Source organism: Pseudonaja textilis, chromosome 2, assembly GCF_049901715.1.
Source record: "Pseudonaja textilis isolate UNSWEBS1 chromosome 2, rPseTex1.2, whole genome shotgun sequence".
Lineage (NCBI taxonomy): Eukaryota > Metazoa > Chordata > Lepidosauria > Squamata > Elapidae > Pseudonaja > Pseudonaja textilis.
The window spans coordinates 98,655,290-98,672,078 of NC_141991.1; the positions used below are offsets into that span (position 1 = coordinate 98,655,290).

The following is a 16,789-nucleotide window of genomic DNA, read 5'->3' on the forward strand; positions in this document are numbered from 1 at the left end:
TTTTTTAAAAAACATAGTTGACTGAATAGGCTACGTTATCAGTTTTTGCCAATCGAGTGATTTCTTCGTTGCTCATACAGTCTTCAAACAGCCAGAACATTGCCTCTTCACATGGACATCATCAGATGGAGTAGAGGAAACCAAATTGGTACAAGGAGGCAGAAGAGCTCAGGTACAAAACAGACATGACAAACTGCAGAATAGATTGCAAATTGGTTAAATACAAGTTCCAAGTCAAACAGAAGAAAGAAGAAGAAAGACAACCACTATCTGCAAAATGATTGACTCATCATTTTCAAGGAAACACCAGGAATCTCTTTGAAGTTTTGAACCTCACTGACAATTAGAAAAATTAGAGGAACTGTAGCAAGAAATCAGAAAAATCTTAATGATGCATGTAAAGAATCAGCCAAAGATGAAGAAACAGAAGAAAGCAAACTAGATGTCAAAACAAATGGTGCAAATTGCCAAGAAGAGAAGCCAAAATAACAATGATCTTAGGAAGGAACTTAACAAAGAAAATCAGAGGGCTGTTAGAAAAAAACAAGAAGCAATATCACAACAACCTTTGTCAAGATACTGAAGATGGAAAAGATGTGGCAAAACAGAAAGTTATTTGAACTGAGAAAAATGTACCAAATACAAATAGTAATTTATAATAAAATGATTCAAAAAGAAGGGCAAATGAAAGAAGGGAAAAAGCATGCTAAAATCATTAAAGAAGTCAACAGCCAAGATACTTTGAGATATTCCATGTCTACAAGAACCTCTGACCAGAAGATAAACTTATAAGAGCACTAAATTACCAAATCAGAGGGCTACAGGTATTGATGAAATATCTGTAGAAATATAGAAGAAACTGTAAAAATTCTAATAAACTAGGCTGGCAAATCAGGAGAAGATCAGTGATCAATAGATTAGGAAAGGGCAGCCTAACATACTAATACTAAAGAAACAGAATATGCAATATCGTTAATTTCACATGCTAGCAAAATAAGGTTTAAGATTATTTATTGCAGGTTAGATTCTACAATGGAAATGGAACTGCCTAATGTCAAGTTTATTTTAGAAAAGGCAAGATCCATTACTGTTGATGTATGCAGGATAATTGAGAAAGCTGAAGAATACCAAAAAGAACTCAATATATGCTTCACCAATTGTAAAAAGATCTTCTGCTGTGTTGATCATATCAAGTTGTGCAATGTCCTTAAGAAAACAAGAATCCCAGATCATCTCATTGTCCTCATTCAAAAACTATATGCAGGACAGGAAGCCACAGTCTGGACAGGCAATGCTTCAAACAGACCAAGAAGTGAAGCAATGGTGTATTAAAGTCTCCAATTATTTATTCAAACTAAATGCTGATTATGTCTTGATAGAGGCTGGATTAGAAGACGAGGGCGTCCTTTAAACTGGAGGAAGAAGCATTAATCTGCGCTAAGCTGGTGACATTACTCGGAGAGCTGAAAATACAAATGATCTGCAAGCTCTAGTAGTGAAAATCTTTAGGCACAGTGAAAGGAATAACTAAATGTAAAGGAGACGGGGCAATATATACAACAACCAGTCTTGGAATAGACAGTGAAGATACCAAAACACTGGATAGCTTCTGTCTTTTAAGATCAACAATAAAGAAACCAGCAGTCAAGAATAACCTCTCTTGATAAGTTTATATTGTCAGGAAAGGAGAAAGGAAAGGGAAAAAAGGACAACCAAAAACAAGATGGATCGACCTGATTACAGCAGCAATCAGTGCAATGCATTGACATGGAGCACCAGGCTTAGAGACAAGATCATCATGGAGAAAGTGTATCCTGTGTGGTCATGAAGAGTCACACCCACTTGATAGCTTGTTTATCAGATGCTTATCCCATCTTCCCTTCCAGTAATTGAAGAGTAGCTTAGGTGAGGATTACTCTTTTTATCCTCACAACAAAGATATTGGATAGCATGGGCAGATAAATAACAAACCGGTCTAGAGAAGCTCCACCCCAAATGCTTCATGGTAGAGCAGTAACCTGAACTTAAGTTTCCTTAAACAAAATGCCTCATAGCAGTGCTCCCAACTGAAAAGCACTACAAGTGTAAATCTGAATTTAATGAATACTTCTCAGGATGTAGTATCACAATTCCTCTGGACCAAGCAAGAGCCTGAAATGGAGCAAGGCCCCTGTGAATCCCTTCCAAATGAGTCCGCCTTCCAGTGAATCCACCTTCACTATGAAGATTGTAAGAATTCCCAGACCTTTTATTTTGTATGTGACATTCCACAACAATCTTACCACACTTCTACTTGACAATGACAACTGTGGTGCTTCCAAAGTAAACTGTATACTTGCTTTTCACAACAAAGTATCCAGTGAGAGCCAGAAATCAGGATCTTAGTCTTGGAAAGAGGAGGTCCCAGTTCAAGTTCCCACTTGATCATAGAGTTGTGTCAATCACTCAACCTGAGTTACTTTACAAGATTATGATGAGAATAAAATTAGAGAGGATTCCGTGAAAGCTGCTTTTGGTTTTCACAGAAAGAAGGACATAAATGCAACAAACAAGTAAATGTAAACTCAGAAGAAGAAGAAATAACCTAAGCTAGTTCAGCTGTTATTAAAGCTACGCATAGAGTTCACTTACTGGCATGCAGCAATTCCATTGGAGTAAACAACACAGGTCCCACCATTCTCACAGGGTTTGTTGCCATCTAGACACTGGACAGCTGTGGAGAGGGGGGAAAAGAGATTGGTTAGAGCAAGCTTTGCATAATGGCAGGAATTGTAAATTTACACTTAAGCTCAAAAGAACAAACCAAAAGGCTGTTTCCTAGTATGATTTGATTGCTGCTTGTACTTAGGAGTATCATTAAGTGTTGTACGTTATGATTCTTGATTCTTAATTAATGTATCTTTTCTTTTATGTATACTGAGAGCATTTACACCAAGACAAATTCCTTGTGTGTCCAATCACACTTGGCCAATAAAGAATTCTATTCTATTCTATTCTATTCTATTCTATTCTATTCTATTCTATTCTATTCTACTCTACTCTACTCTACTCTACTCTACTCTACTCTACTCTACTCTATTCTATAGTCCCGTGATGGTGAACCTATGGCATGTGTGCCGGAAGTGGCTGGCACGCGAGAGGTCGCCCGGAAAAGTCCCACTGTGCATGCAGGCGGCAATCTGGTGCGCATGCACGGGGACAGGGCTGTGTGGGAGACACGAACGCATGCGCAGAGCTGCACGATGTGCGGGTGAGGTTGCAGGGAGCCCACGCACATTGCCTTCTGGGTGCTGGCATGTGAGCACGTGCAAGCACACATGCAATTTTTGGCATCGGAGCAGGGGTGGGATTCAACCGGTGTTACTACGCTGTGCAAGCGTGTAAAAAAAAAACATCAGCTGTGCCACCCAGACAGTTGAAAAGCGCTGCACACAGGTGCACAGCATTTGGAAAGCCTCTTTTCCCCTGCTTTTTCAACCTCACCTGTGCCACGCAAAGCAGCTGAGATTGAAAAAGCAGGAAATAAAGGACAGGTAAGAGCCCAGGTAAGAAGGTGGGCCAAACAATAGCAGACACAGAACTAGTTTGGTGTCTGCTGCTCTTCAGAGCTACTGGTTCTATAGAGCCGGGCAGAACCAGTAGCATCCCACCCCTGCACTGGAGCCCAAAAAGGTTAGCCACCACTGCTATAGTCCAATATAAGCTGGAACCACACAACTGGAAATCTATGATCTGACCTTAAAAACCAATTCTAAGACTGTGCTATTTATGATTATCTCCTGTCTAATCTGGTACATCTTTTACTTTTCTATTCTCCAGTAATACTCCAAAACCAGCCAGCCAGCCTGCTTATCTACTTTCCTTCCATCAAGGGAGAACTCAGATCCATCCAGTGTAATACAACGTGTGTCCACCTTTCAGGCAATAATTCTGCAGAGGTTCAAGCAAGCTTTTCTCAGCCCCAACTCAAAACACCAAGGGCTCTTCTCATACAACAGACACTACACTAATAAATGGGGTGGGGTGGGGGTAAGGTTCCTTCTATCTCCTCCCTGCTACTATGTATATTGTTAAACAAGATGATCTCATAAACGAAGGCAAGTTTTGCTGTGACAATTCTTGTCCACAATCCCACAAATGAAAACGTTTCTTGCTAAAATGCTCACCGAAGGAATAGTTATTGGTTGTTATCAGGAGACTTCAGGACAAAGACAAAGGGTTATGAGAATTTGCAAAAAAAGTGAAAGTCTTGGGGGAGGGGGACACACACTCTTAAATTTGTTTGTGCATAATTGAAATAGTACTCTCCTCCATAAATGGCTTCAAAGATCCAAGAATTGTTAACCTCATTGCCAGGATGGGTGGGAGGAGCGGGGCCGAAGAGAGAAAGAAACCCAACCACCATGGAATCCTCGGTGAAGTATGATATTACATGTTAAAATCAAACAATAAAAATAATTATGAATAGCAAAAATAGTGAGATCCTTTCACAGAATAGGCCTGATTGGTTCCACTGGCACAGCCTTAACCTCTTGCACTTCTTGGTAATTATAGGCCACTTTCTTTGCTGAAGGTCAAAAGGTAAGCAGAAGTCCAGCAAAAGTCCAGAGCAAAAGGATGAATTGGCACATTCATGATAGAAAAAAACCCAGCCTCTTCTCATGACCCCCTCTCCTCCTTCCTGTCTTGTGGGAAGGCAAAGCACAGATCTCATAGAGAGAAGAACAATTATGGGGTATATATGAATGTCCAAGTCAGATGCATTTTAATATTCTAACATTTTAGCCAGGAGAGACATTGACTATACTGGCTAAGAGGGATTGGAATTCATCTGAGAATTCTGCCAAAAACAAGCATGGGAAAGTTTATAACTTAACTATGGTTAAAGTTTATAACTTAATTATGGGACATATGTGTGTCTACTGCTACTATCCACAACATATTAAGGGATACGTAAGTGTTCATCCATTTCATTTCTCCAGAGCAAATGCTTAAGAGCAGTGGTGGTGGAGTAGCTAGAATGCAGTATTGCAGGCTAATTCTGCTGGCCAGCTGCTGTTAGCAGTTTGGCAGTTCGATCCTGACCGGCTCAAAGTTGACTCAGCCCTTCCATCCTTCCGAGCTCAGTAAAATGGGGGCCTGGATTGTCGAGGGCAATATTCTGACTCTGTAAACCACTTAAAGAGGGTTGTAAAGCACTAAAGCGGTATATAGGTCTAAGTGCTATTGCTATTGCTAAGTGATATTATGTTCACACTCTTCAAACAAAAATGACAATATGACTTTATTCTACTGAGCAGCCTCTTACTTCACACTGTGTAGGCTCGTCTATTCAGTCTTGGATTGTTCTAGTGTCCTGGAAACCTTGTAATGACAATATCAAGGCAAGGACCAATACCACCAAAAAAATTAGCAGAGGAGAAGCTATGTCTTCAATTTAAGAACTGTGCCAGGCCTTACAACAATGCCAGCTCAACACCCTGAAGAGGGATTTCTTATCAGATCCAAACAGAAGTTAGCCATTTATTCAGCAGTGGCTACTCCAGGAACAACCAGAGGTCTACAAACATACAACCACATTCTCATCACTCTACACTAGACGTGAACTTTTGCAGAGACTGGGCAATCCTAGACAATGCCCTAGAACTGCCATAGAGAAGGATCCACAGGGAGGGTTATTTGAAAGGAGCACTGAGTTCAGAAGTCTCAGCAGACAAACCTACACTAAAGGCAGAGCCTTATCTCTTCAGGGGAAAGAGATAAACAAAAGTGGCTCCAAAAATGAGGGACTCTGAACCCCACAGTCAACCTACTCTGAAAATGCTGGAAGCAGTGTCGAATGGGGCATGAGGAGGCAATTAGTAAGTTGCCCAGCATATTTCCTGGTAGGGCTCAGCCCACGGGGAAAGTCCCACAAATGCAGGCACCCCTGTCAGTCCTATGAGAGGAGTGCTTAAGTGCCCTATGAAAAGATCACAAGGAAACAAACATCCACTCCTCAAGGAAGCCCTTATGCAAGAGAGGTACTGTTAGCGCTCCAGGCCCAGTCAAGGAGGGAAATTCAGCTGAAGAACAGGGCCCCGGCTGAAGCCCTCCCTCTCAAAGCAGAGAGAAGATGGAAGGAGTTGGGGCCCAGGCAGTTCCCTCATTCTCAGCCATTTTCCAGAGACCCACTTGTAGCGGAGTGCGTGCCCAGCACACAGATCAGTTCCAGACAATGCCTCTCCCCCCTCCACTGCCGCCCCTTACTCCGTCAGCATGCAGAGCCAGCAAAAAATGCTGCAGTAAAAAAATGTCTCTTGGCAACTCTCTGCTCAGTCTAGAGTAAAATAAGCCCTTCTTTAACCGAAGCCAAGGTGCTGTACTTTTCACCAACCCCATCCCATGCCTTTCACAACACAACAAACATTACAAGTCACAGGGTTCTGACATTAAATACCTTGCTGGCATCCGCAGAGACTCACTCACGTCCTTGTATGCAGAACAAAGCAGCCTAATTTAGCTCTCCGCCTTTGTAACAAGAACTGTTCTCCATATCCCTGTATGTGTATATATACATGTGCACATACGTCTTGATAAAAAGGCAGAGGTTCTTGGAAAGGAAGCCCTTCAAAATTCCTTAAGGATATCTCTCAAATTTTGAACATGGACACATTCTCAGAACAGTTAACCAAGAGAGACAGTTAAAAGATTTCACCAAAGATTACTCCTGGCACCGTGTAAGCCCTCATTTTTCTCTACAATTTCCTTCTTTCCAGCCAAATCTGTGTCAGTGGAATGCAATCCCAGATCCCACACTGGTCTCAAAAGTTGCAACTTCCACCACTGCACACCATCTTGGCGGCCAAGATTTCAGCGAATGTTATTTTTTCAGCATCCATGCATCGGGGCCTGGCTAAGAGAGTCTCAATTCTATAACCCAGTGCTGAGCTCTAACTCCCAATAGTCTACAGCTGAGCTACAGCGAGGCACAAGTTTGAGATGCAATCATATACGCCCGGGAGAAAAAGTACAATGTGGAATACTGTGACAAAAGAAGAATTTTGGAAATCCAGATTTCCCTCAGTTCAAAGGGAAGGCTAAATCTTCACATTCAAGCAACCCACAAATTCATTTTGATCCACTTCCATTAGCTTCCGCAAAGAACCCAGAAAGATAGGTCTGCCTCAGCCCATCCAGAAACAAACAGGACAGCAATTAGGTTTCCTGCCCTTGAAAGAACCACTGGGAGTAAGAAAGGGCAGAGGTTACTCATCCAGGCAGAGATTTTACAGTCAAGTGCTGACTCCCACTGCTTTGACCACTTAATCCTCATGTCATGTTCTTAGTATGACTAAGCTAAGTGCCAGGAGGCCTGGCTTCTCATCCTCATCCCATCCATCCATCCATCCTTCCCCCACAAGTAAGCACCACTGCTTGTGCAAACTATATATACAATCATAAAACAACCCTCAATTCACCTTTCTTCTCCATCTGCAAATGAGGTGGCTATTTTCTCTCCAATGACACAATTAATCCTGAAAAGGTTGTCTCTACTTTCCAAAGAAATACAGGAACAAGATTCTATTTTGCATTCCTTGCATTGGGAATTGATAAAGAAAACGGTAGTTAAGAATTTGGTCTTATTCATGAAAATCAGAATCTCGGATTCATTTGGGGAGGACAGTAGAAGTTCTTGCGGCTATGAAACCGATTTTAACTAAAGACTCAGAAGTTAGGAGAGAGAGGACACATAAACCTAGTGTTTCTTGACTTGGCAAGCTTAATAGGAGTAGACTTTCAGTTCCCAGAATTCGAGGTCCACTCATCTTTAACTTGCCACGGTTGTGAAACACAGCATTAGACAGTCAGACAACTTTCAGTTTGGATTTGCTCTCTTGCTTTTCCCCACAGCTAGAAAGATGAAATGATGATGATGATTATGATGATGATGATACGTAAATGTACTTGATTTATGTAATTAGTACAACTTGCAAGTTTAGGCTGCTTTATTTTGTTTATGCTTTAAAAAAAAACAAAGCATAAGGCATATTCATTCAAAATGTGTCTTGTGAAGGACAGTTCACCTTATTATCAAATTTGTAATTAACGCCTGATCTCTTGGTTTCACTTCATCGTTTGCACCATATTAACTCATAGCATAATACTATTATTGTAGGCATATTCTATCCGGTGTGTCATGTAAAAACAAATAAAGCAAAGTTATCATTTAAACTTTCTCAAGATGTTTGTATGAGAAACAAATGCTTCCGTATCTTGATTGCAGCTATTATGCTGGTCCCTCGTATAATCAGGCCACCAGGCCTCTTAGTTTAGTTCTCGAGTATAACTGACTGTTCTAGCTCCCTATGTCTAAAATTTCAGCTGGTTCTAATCTGTAATCAGAAAACACCTGGTACAATTTTTAAAAAAAGGAATGCTTTGAATCCAAGTCTCGCTATGCTTAAAAGAAAGAGCAGGGAATGTTGGCCCAGAAGTCTGATTTGTATTAATTAAGGTAATATGCTCTAATCTGCTATGATAGCCATTCTACAGAGGACAGGAGAACAAGCCTAGAATTCTCAATTTAAAATCTTGTCTCATAAAGCACCTGTCTCACGCATTGCCTCAATTAAAAATGAAGCAACATAGTCATACAAAGCTACTTAGCTGTTAATGACTGGAGGTCAAATTGAGTTTTTCATTGGAAACAAAGACATTCTAGAAGATATTTGTAATTAAAAAAAGCAAATGAATGCAAGAAGTATTTTTTTTTTTAAAAAAAGACTTTTAATGGAAGCAATCTGACTCCTTTTTACTGTCATTGGTATCTTGTCAAAGTTCAAACATTTACATAACTTATCTGCTCACTAGAGTGGTCAACTAAATGCATTAATCCATAGCTATTCCATAACCACAGCCACTCAATTCTATAGAACCCTTATTTACACCATACATGTTTGATGTTTTTACTATATTAGTACAATAAAAACTGCTACAGCTAACACCAACTTTTAACCTTTTCAAAGTATTGTGCAGCTATCCTTGTTCACTGCCAAATCCTCATTCCTTATTTGAAATCCTTATTCAAAATGGGGGTTTAGCTCTCCAATTTGGACTGTATATTTCTGGTGAAATACAACCTAACTACTTCCAATGCATGCAGTTCCAATGCAGAAAAAGATTAGAATGAAGATTTAGCTCTTACCTATAAAACCATTGGACTTCAAGTAGCCTTTGCTTAGGTAGGACTACTTCATAGTTAATAGAGCACAGAGGTTACCCACTAATGCCGAAGAAAACCTAAAGACATAGTTTTGAAAAGACAAGGGACTACCGACACTGAGCTACAAATTTCCCCAGGATACGTCCACTGTATCTCTCAGGGGACACATTATAATGTGTCTCGCATTACAGAATTTACCACAAAGCAAGCAATGAATATTCAAGAGACCTATGTGACGTTAAGCATGAAGCCATCCATCCAATTGTGTGACAGACAGCATCAGAGAGAGATATGTCTTTATGCCTAATGACTTAAGCAAGATAATCATAAACACATTGTTCAAAGTGGGGGAGAAAATGAAGTAACAAATGAGATTCCCCACTACCAAGGTCATATTAAATTAAAACCAACAGTGTAATTTCAATAAGTAGGTAGACAGGTTGATTAAGGTTTTTAGGTCACTACAGCAACTTAAGACATAACACTGAGTAAGTTCCTCCGTGAGCTTTGAAAGATGGCCTGCCCTTGATACATTATAGATTATGCAACTTTAGCCTTGTTGTCAGGCTTACCTTACTATCTCCACTGTGTACTTCAGAATTAACTCTTTCCAGGTGGTAATAGAGTTGCTCTCTGCAACCAAAACATTTCGTTTGTAACACAAAAGGAAGGCATGAAGATTGAAAAGGTTGCTACATAAGAGTGAGGTTCCAAGAGATACTAATCTGCTGCCAGTACCCCAAGATTTCTGTAGATACCAAAATTCTGGTCATGCAACAGCTGTTTCCTTTAAGGAAGAGGAGTTGTCACATGGATGGAGTAACTAGCTAGCTCAGAGCACATAATGCTCAACAAACATCTATTGCCTTGTCTTGTTTTCTTTTCAAAGAATGCTGTAGGAACTCATGGAAATCCTCAATGAGAAGATCCAAAGTCGCCAGATAAGCTCCTTTAAAAGATATCTTGCTTATTGCTATTGATACGCTGGCCAATTTTGCAATATAAGTGAATACTGAATACTAGTCAATGCAGTTATTTTTGTTCTACTTGCTGGGCTAAGAGAAAATGACTGACCCAGAGTTACCCAGTGAGTTTTCACCATACTGAAGGTGGACCTCAGTCAAGTCTCCCAGATTTTGGTCAACACTTTAGCCACAGCATTGCACTAGTTATGTTCAATTATTTAAAAATAAAGTAACATAACGAGGGATGTTTATAAACTTAAAAAAGGGCTGGATAAATATGTTTTCAGCTTCTAGTGGAAGTCCTCCACAGAAGGGGTCATTTAATTTCTACTGGTCATTTATTCCAATTACTATGGTTGACAATGAACACTCAACAGCTGAGACAATGCCATTGCTAGAATAAGATTCTACACCCCAGGAAAGTTTTCAGGACAGAGGTGGATACCGTAGTTTGAAAACAATACATTAATACAATAAGCATACTGTATGCTATTTGGCACAGCTTCTCTTTCTCAAATACAAAACAATTTTCCAACCCTGAATGAGCCTTCCAAAATTCCCCATTTTCTTTTTAATGCTCAAATGACACAGGATGTGCAAACCACCCACAAGTCTTAGTTACTATGTAGGGTGTGGTTAAGTGATTTCAGCTCCTTTTGGGCTGCCACTTTTAAACAGAGCTGCATATATTCATTACCAAAAAAAAAAAAAAAAATCAAGATTCTGTGCCAGAGTACACACCATTCTGAGCCAAAAAAAAATTGTCCCAAAATATGATTGTAAAGTGAGCAAATATGCACATGTTAATTATATTGTGTAACTTTTTCTTAGTCGTGGTGTAGAATAATTGACACTGTGGAGTACAGCACACCACAATTCCTCACCATTGAAAGTTTTTTCATTGGTTTTTCAAATGTCACCAGCCTTTGCCCCTCCTTACCTATTTTTATAGCTATAAAGGCTAGAATGCTTTAGAAAACAAGGTTAAAACTGATTAAATACATTTAATATATGGTTATTTAGATAGATTTTGCATCAAATATGAATTGTTATGCTTGCTTAAAATACATAAACAATACAGGGCCTTAACAAAAAGAAATCTGGAAAAAAAACTGCATGGACTCTAAGCACAGGGTCAAAAAAAGAAAAGAAAAAAAAAAACGATTCTAAAGTACACTTAGCCCCACTTTCCAATCAAAACGTTCCAAAGCTGCATAGTGATATGTAAAAGCAAGAGAAACTCCTCTCCCACATTTATAATCTAAGGTACTCTTGACCCAAAAGGAAAATGGGATAGGGATGGAAAAGCAAGCAAAATAAAACAAACCATCAATTCTTAAGGCATAAAATTCTTAGAGTAATAACTATAATGAAGCTGGACATTCCTAGTCTTATCATAAATAGCTGGAATGGAATTATACCCAACATGGCCAAAAGAGAGAGATAACTTACAAGAGACAAGTAAAATTCTGACCAAAAAAGGGATATTTTGAGTGAAACAGCTCACAAAAGAAATTGAGTCCAAATGTCACACAAAGTGCCCTCCTTCATAGTTCCCTTCTCAAAAAGGCTCAGATTGCCAATGTTTCCCACTGTTTCAAGGCTGATCAACAGTTGCACTTATTTTCATTAAGGCTACTATAACTTTAAAAAATGTGGGAAACTACTAGATGGCAGCAAAGAGATTACAGTAAATTTTAACTCTTTGCTGCCCTCTAGTTGTTATCCAGATGTTACAGTCCCTATATAATAGCCCGATTTTCAATCCAGGCTGCTTTTAAACAGAATGTCTAGGAACTCTAAATTGGGCACTAGATCCACAATAAGGTAGGACCCAAATATAATAGAACTAAGAGGCTGCTTGAACACATACATGCATTTTAAACCCCAAGTTGATAAAAGAAAAAGCGGATACCGATTGAAAGTCAGTTCCAGAAACGACTGAGTGCAGCAAAGTTGTATTAGGGCATCCCAAATTCTCTCCAGCTGCCTTTGCAATGCCTTTGTTAACCAGCTTGCCATGTGGGCAGAATAGAGAGGCTGAGAGTTGAATGGCCAGCTGGTTGGCTCACTTTTGCCTCTGGAGAGGCTGCAGCAGGAAGGCAGCTGCTGTATCTCAACAACTCTCTGCTCTAAGTACAGACAGCTTCAGTTCATAGGATCCAGGAATGGGGAGGGAACGCTTCTGCCTTGCACCCAGCAGAAAAAGTCCAACCACGGCATGGAAGGAAACCACGATTTCCCCTTCCAGAAGTGTACTGAAGACGAAGAACCCCGAAAGAAGGATAATGGAAGCCAATTAAATATAATCGGTTGGTAACTGAACCAAACTGAATCCAGCATCAGGGAAGATCCATTAAAGTACTCTAACAAATCTAGGAGATTAAAATGCCCACTTGGCATGTCCACCTCAAGACTGGAAAAACAAGGGAAGTTTCAAATCCCCAGAGAGAATCCTGCAATAGCGAAGGTCTGATGCCTCTTACAGCAAACCTATAGAAACATGGAAAATGTCCTTTCCAATTTCACATAAAATATATAAAAAGAAATAAGAATATGGATGAGTGCAGGGGAAGCAATTACAAGAAGCACACTGAATTTAAAAACTCAATTTTACAGGTTAACATTAAAGAAATTGACTGTGCATCTCGGTTTTTAAACAAGTAAGGCCTGGCTTCAATCTTTGTGGATGAATCCTCACTCCTTTTAATGACACAACAGACTGAAAGGTCTTAAATGTCCAGTCCTAGACCAAATACTTCATAGCAACAGATTCCACCTATTCTGTAAGGGTAGGACATTTTATCTTACAAAATCTCTTCTACAGAGAATAGGTTTTTTTTTTTCCATCTGAAGGAATGTGGTGTATGTCAAAGTTGGGGGGAAAATCTGCATATGGTCACATGAAACAGCTTTCAAATAAGGACTTTATCAAGTAAAGCGCCAGATCACATTGTTATTAGTCTAACAAAGCAGAAAATAAGAAACAGGCTTGGAAAAGACAAAATGTCTGCTTTGCAAGGAAATGGATTCTACATCTGTTGATGGCAATCCTAACCAAAACTACATCTGTTGATGGCAAAGGAAAATATTTTTTTCCTTCTCAATCCAAGGAAGCTGTTCATGTTCTCAATCAGTGATTGAATGTCAGCAAGATGACTGGATGTTTAAAAGAGGTACTGTTAAAAAGCACATCTGGGTACAAGCCAACCTTCTGATTAATGAGCCTGTTTGTTATTTATTCAGTACTTGACTCAGAGCACCTCAAATCTTCAATAACAATAATCAATTGAAAGAAAAACATAATAAAAAACAAAACCCAAAGAACAACATAGAAACACGTAAGCACTATGGGAAAATAACACACTGGGCCACACCAGTGCCTGGTGGTGGTGGGAAAAGTAGATCTTTAACCCTTCCAAAAAGCAGACGGGGTCAAGTCAAACCAAATCTCAGGGGAGATGCTATTCCAAAGGGAAGGAACAGCAGCAGAGAAGGAGCTTACAAGATCCTTGAATTCTCAAATTCTCGGTTTGGGATTATATTCAGATTTAGCCCTAAGCCTAGATGTCCAGATTTAAATGGTATCCTAGTTAAAGTCCAAGAACCGTAAGCGCCAGATCCATGCAATACATTTTCCTATGTACAACATGGCAGAAAAGCAACCCCCTCCAGATCACATCCTTCCACAAGACAGACTTCCAACCTTTCCGTGACCTTTATCTGGTTCAGCCCAGCCCACTATCCTGAACAATGAAAACTTTATTTCTGCCAATCCAAACTCAGAAACTTGGCCTTCATATCACCTAGTTCTCAAGGGCCTCTCTATGTGCTGCTTTGAAAGCTGCGGGATGAGAATCTCCCATCACTTCAGTGTGAATGCAAATTCTCCAGAGTTATTAAAAACGTTCCAGGGTGGCTCCAAGCAGCAGCTTCAAGCCTCCCTCTGCTAGAGACCGCCAGAGTTTCAACAGCCCTGCTTTGGAATTGCTCAACCAAGAACAAAGCCCTGTCTATGTCCAGCCAAGCAGCAAGCTGGCGGGGAAAGGAGGAGGAGGGATTCATATTCCCGGGCATCCACAATCTCCTGGCCTCATGCATAGGACGAGCCACACATTCCCACGCACTGCAGAACCAGCTGGCTGGGAACATTGTAATAAGCAAGGTCGGCTTCCCCAAACCAGTCAGGCAGCTTCATGGGAGAGTGAAACCAATGCTGAATAATAGCCCTACGTTCTATTTACCTTTTGCAGCAATTATCTCATCCCTGGCATCTCGCTGCTGCAGGATTCATGGGCCAAAGCAAGTTGATGCACGACACCCAATTAAATCATCTTATCTCCTGCTTGCATCTCAGTTTATTCCCAGAGCACAAATTGAGGAAAAAAGTGTGTGAGTGAGCATGTATGGGGGAGGGGGGGGGAGAGAGAAGGAATAGATTTCAGGGCACAGACTGAGCCACTGGACTCCCAAGAAGCCTGAGAACTGGCTGCCTCAATTGCTAAGCAGTGCACTCCCTAGTCTGACTCCAAGATGCTACTTTACAGCCAAGAGATAGCAATTTCTAGCCAGGCAGAAAGAAACCTGGTACCTTTGGGCCTGCAGCTTTGGCTGCAGTGAGTCTTTGGACAATTTTTGCAGAATTATTTGCAGAAATAATAAAACTGTGTAGTCCAACAGAATGTGGAGGAAGGACACCAGGGGTGACAGCTGCTACTACATCTGCTCAAGCCATCCCCAAGCCTCTTCTCATTATTCTGTACACACAACGCAGCACCTAACAAAAGCACCACCACCAAGATCATTTCATTTTAATCTCAAATCAAATATAAAAAATGGAGGGAGGGAAACCTTAAAATCCAAACTATTCCTTTCATTCATAATGGCTCCCATCAAAAGAAAATGCAAATACTCACAGTACTTAGGGTGCTAAGATCAGCACATTTGTCTATGTACACACCTCTTCTAAATTGTTCGCTCATAAAGCAAAGTAATTAAATTACACCACTTTTTCAGCCCACAGACTATATTGAAACACATGCTAACCAAATGGGTTAGGTTTATGCAACACGTCAAGTAATGAAAAATTAAATTTAATGCTAATCAAGTTCAATCCGCCATGGAGTTGCATTTGCTAATTCTTTAGCTGATCCAGTTAAATGCTATCCTGTGAACCCTGCCATACAGGCTAATACATTTTTCTCCCATCCAGACAAATGTGTGGGTATCACGTATCTACACGGGCATACTAATATGCATCGATTGCACAATCCTATTTATTGTGCTGAACAGTCTTAATTGAATGCTTCTCTGTACAGCAAAGCATGTTCTCTAAATCCCATTCCCCCTTTAACAGTTTTGTGAACGCAAATATACAGAACTACCCTCGGACATACGTACAAGATCGCTAAACTCCAGGGGGAGATTAGAGAAAACGGCAAAATTCCCCCCCTCCCCGCGTGGTTGCGGAATAAGATTTCATTTGAAAAGAAAGCTAGCTAACTACAGCAAGGACGGACTGAAGCCAAATCCTACGTCCACGCTCCAGTTTTTCCAGCTGCTCCAAGTTGAGAAGCTGGATCTGGCTGCGAAGAAAGTTTGCTTTAAGTAAATAAAAAGTGTAAGATAGTTTCCCTTGTAGCACAAATCAGTGCCGATTAAATAACGTCCCCCCTCCACCGGTCCAGCTAAATCACTGCCCCCTCTCCCTCTTTTCCCCAATCTGGAATTAAACAATGATCGTTTATTTTCTTTGTGGTCGGACTCCAGCAAACTTTTTTTTCCCTCCCCTTCTTCTCACGCGGGGCGGGGGAGGAAGGAGGGAGAGAGGGCAGAGAATTAGCTGAGAACAAGGAAAATAACTTCAGGGACCCGCATCTCCCGGTCCTGGAAAGAGCGCTCGAAACTTTCAGAACCGAGACTAAAACGACTCAGCGAAGTTCTTTTGAGAAGTTTGAAAAGAGGAAACGGAGAGGCCATGATCTCTCGTGCCACCAAAAAAACAAAAAAAACAAACCCCAACCCGGAACGGGTTCGTCCCAAGTATCCTAAAAGTCTGGATGGAAGGGGGTTCCCGCACTCGATCCTAAACCAGCACCCCCGAGGCTCCTTACCTGCCCCTAGTGCCAGGCGGGCCAACCACGCGACCACTAGAAAGCCGCAAACCAGCCATGCCCGCCCAGGGCCTGGGAACCGGGACGCCGAGCCCATTCCCCCCCCAGTCGGGTCTTCAACTCCTGCTGGCCGCCCTATAGATCCATGGAAGGGGCTAAGCTCAGGCTAAGAGCCAGGCACCAAGGCAGCGAAAGCTCGGCACCGCCTCCTCTTTCCCCGGACCCTGGGAAACTTCTCTGAGTTAGAACGGGGCGGAGCAACCCCGCTGCCCGGGGGCGGGGTCCGCACCCAAGCCCGCCTGGCCTGCCTCGGCTCAGGCTCCCACGCTCCCTTCTTTCCCTACACCCCACGCCTCTGTTGGGCGGGGAGGGGGGGGAGAGAGGCGCGGGGAAAGGAGTGTGCGTAAAGTCAAAGACAAGCGTGGCGCTTTGCAGGGCACCGCTGCTCTTCCTCTCTCCTTCCCGCTCTTTGGAATTCGGGGGCGGGGGAAGGGGGGCTTCTGCTT

At 41.4% G+C, this 16,789-nt stretch overlaps 1 protein-coding gene across 2 annotated transcripts in view; it reads right to left on the reverse strand.

The window, feature by feature from the left end:
• NOTCH3 (notch receptor 3) overlaps positions 1–16,527 on the reverse strand; it is a 66,743-nt gene extending 50,216 nt beyond the window's left edge. Inside the window, exons 1-2 of one of the 2 annotated variants that reach the window (XM_026696237.2) lie at positions 16,284–16,527; positions 2,632–2,713 (exon numbers count right to left, since the gene is read on the reverse strand). In XM_026696237.2, the coding sequence (XP_026552022.1) occupies positions 2,632–2,713; positions 16,284–16,380 (179 nt within the window). In that variant the 5' untranslated portion in view covers positions 16,381–16,527. The remainder of the gene's footprint in view (positions 1–2,631; positions 2,714–16,283) is intronic. The other variant, XM_026696236.2, reaches the window with a different exon arrangement.
• Positions 16,528–16,789: the final 262 nt, after the last annotated feature.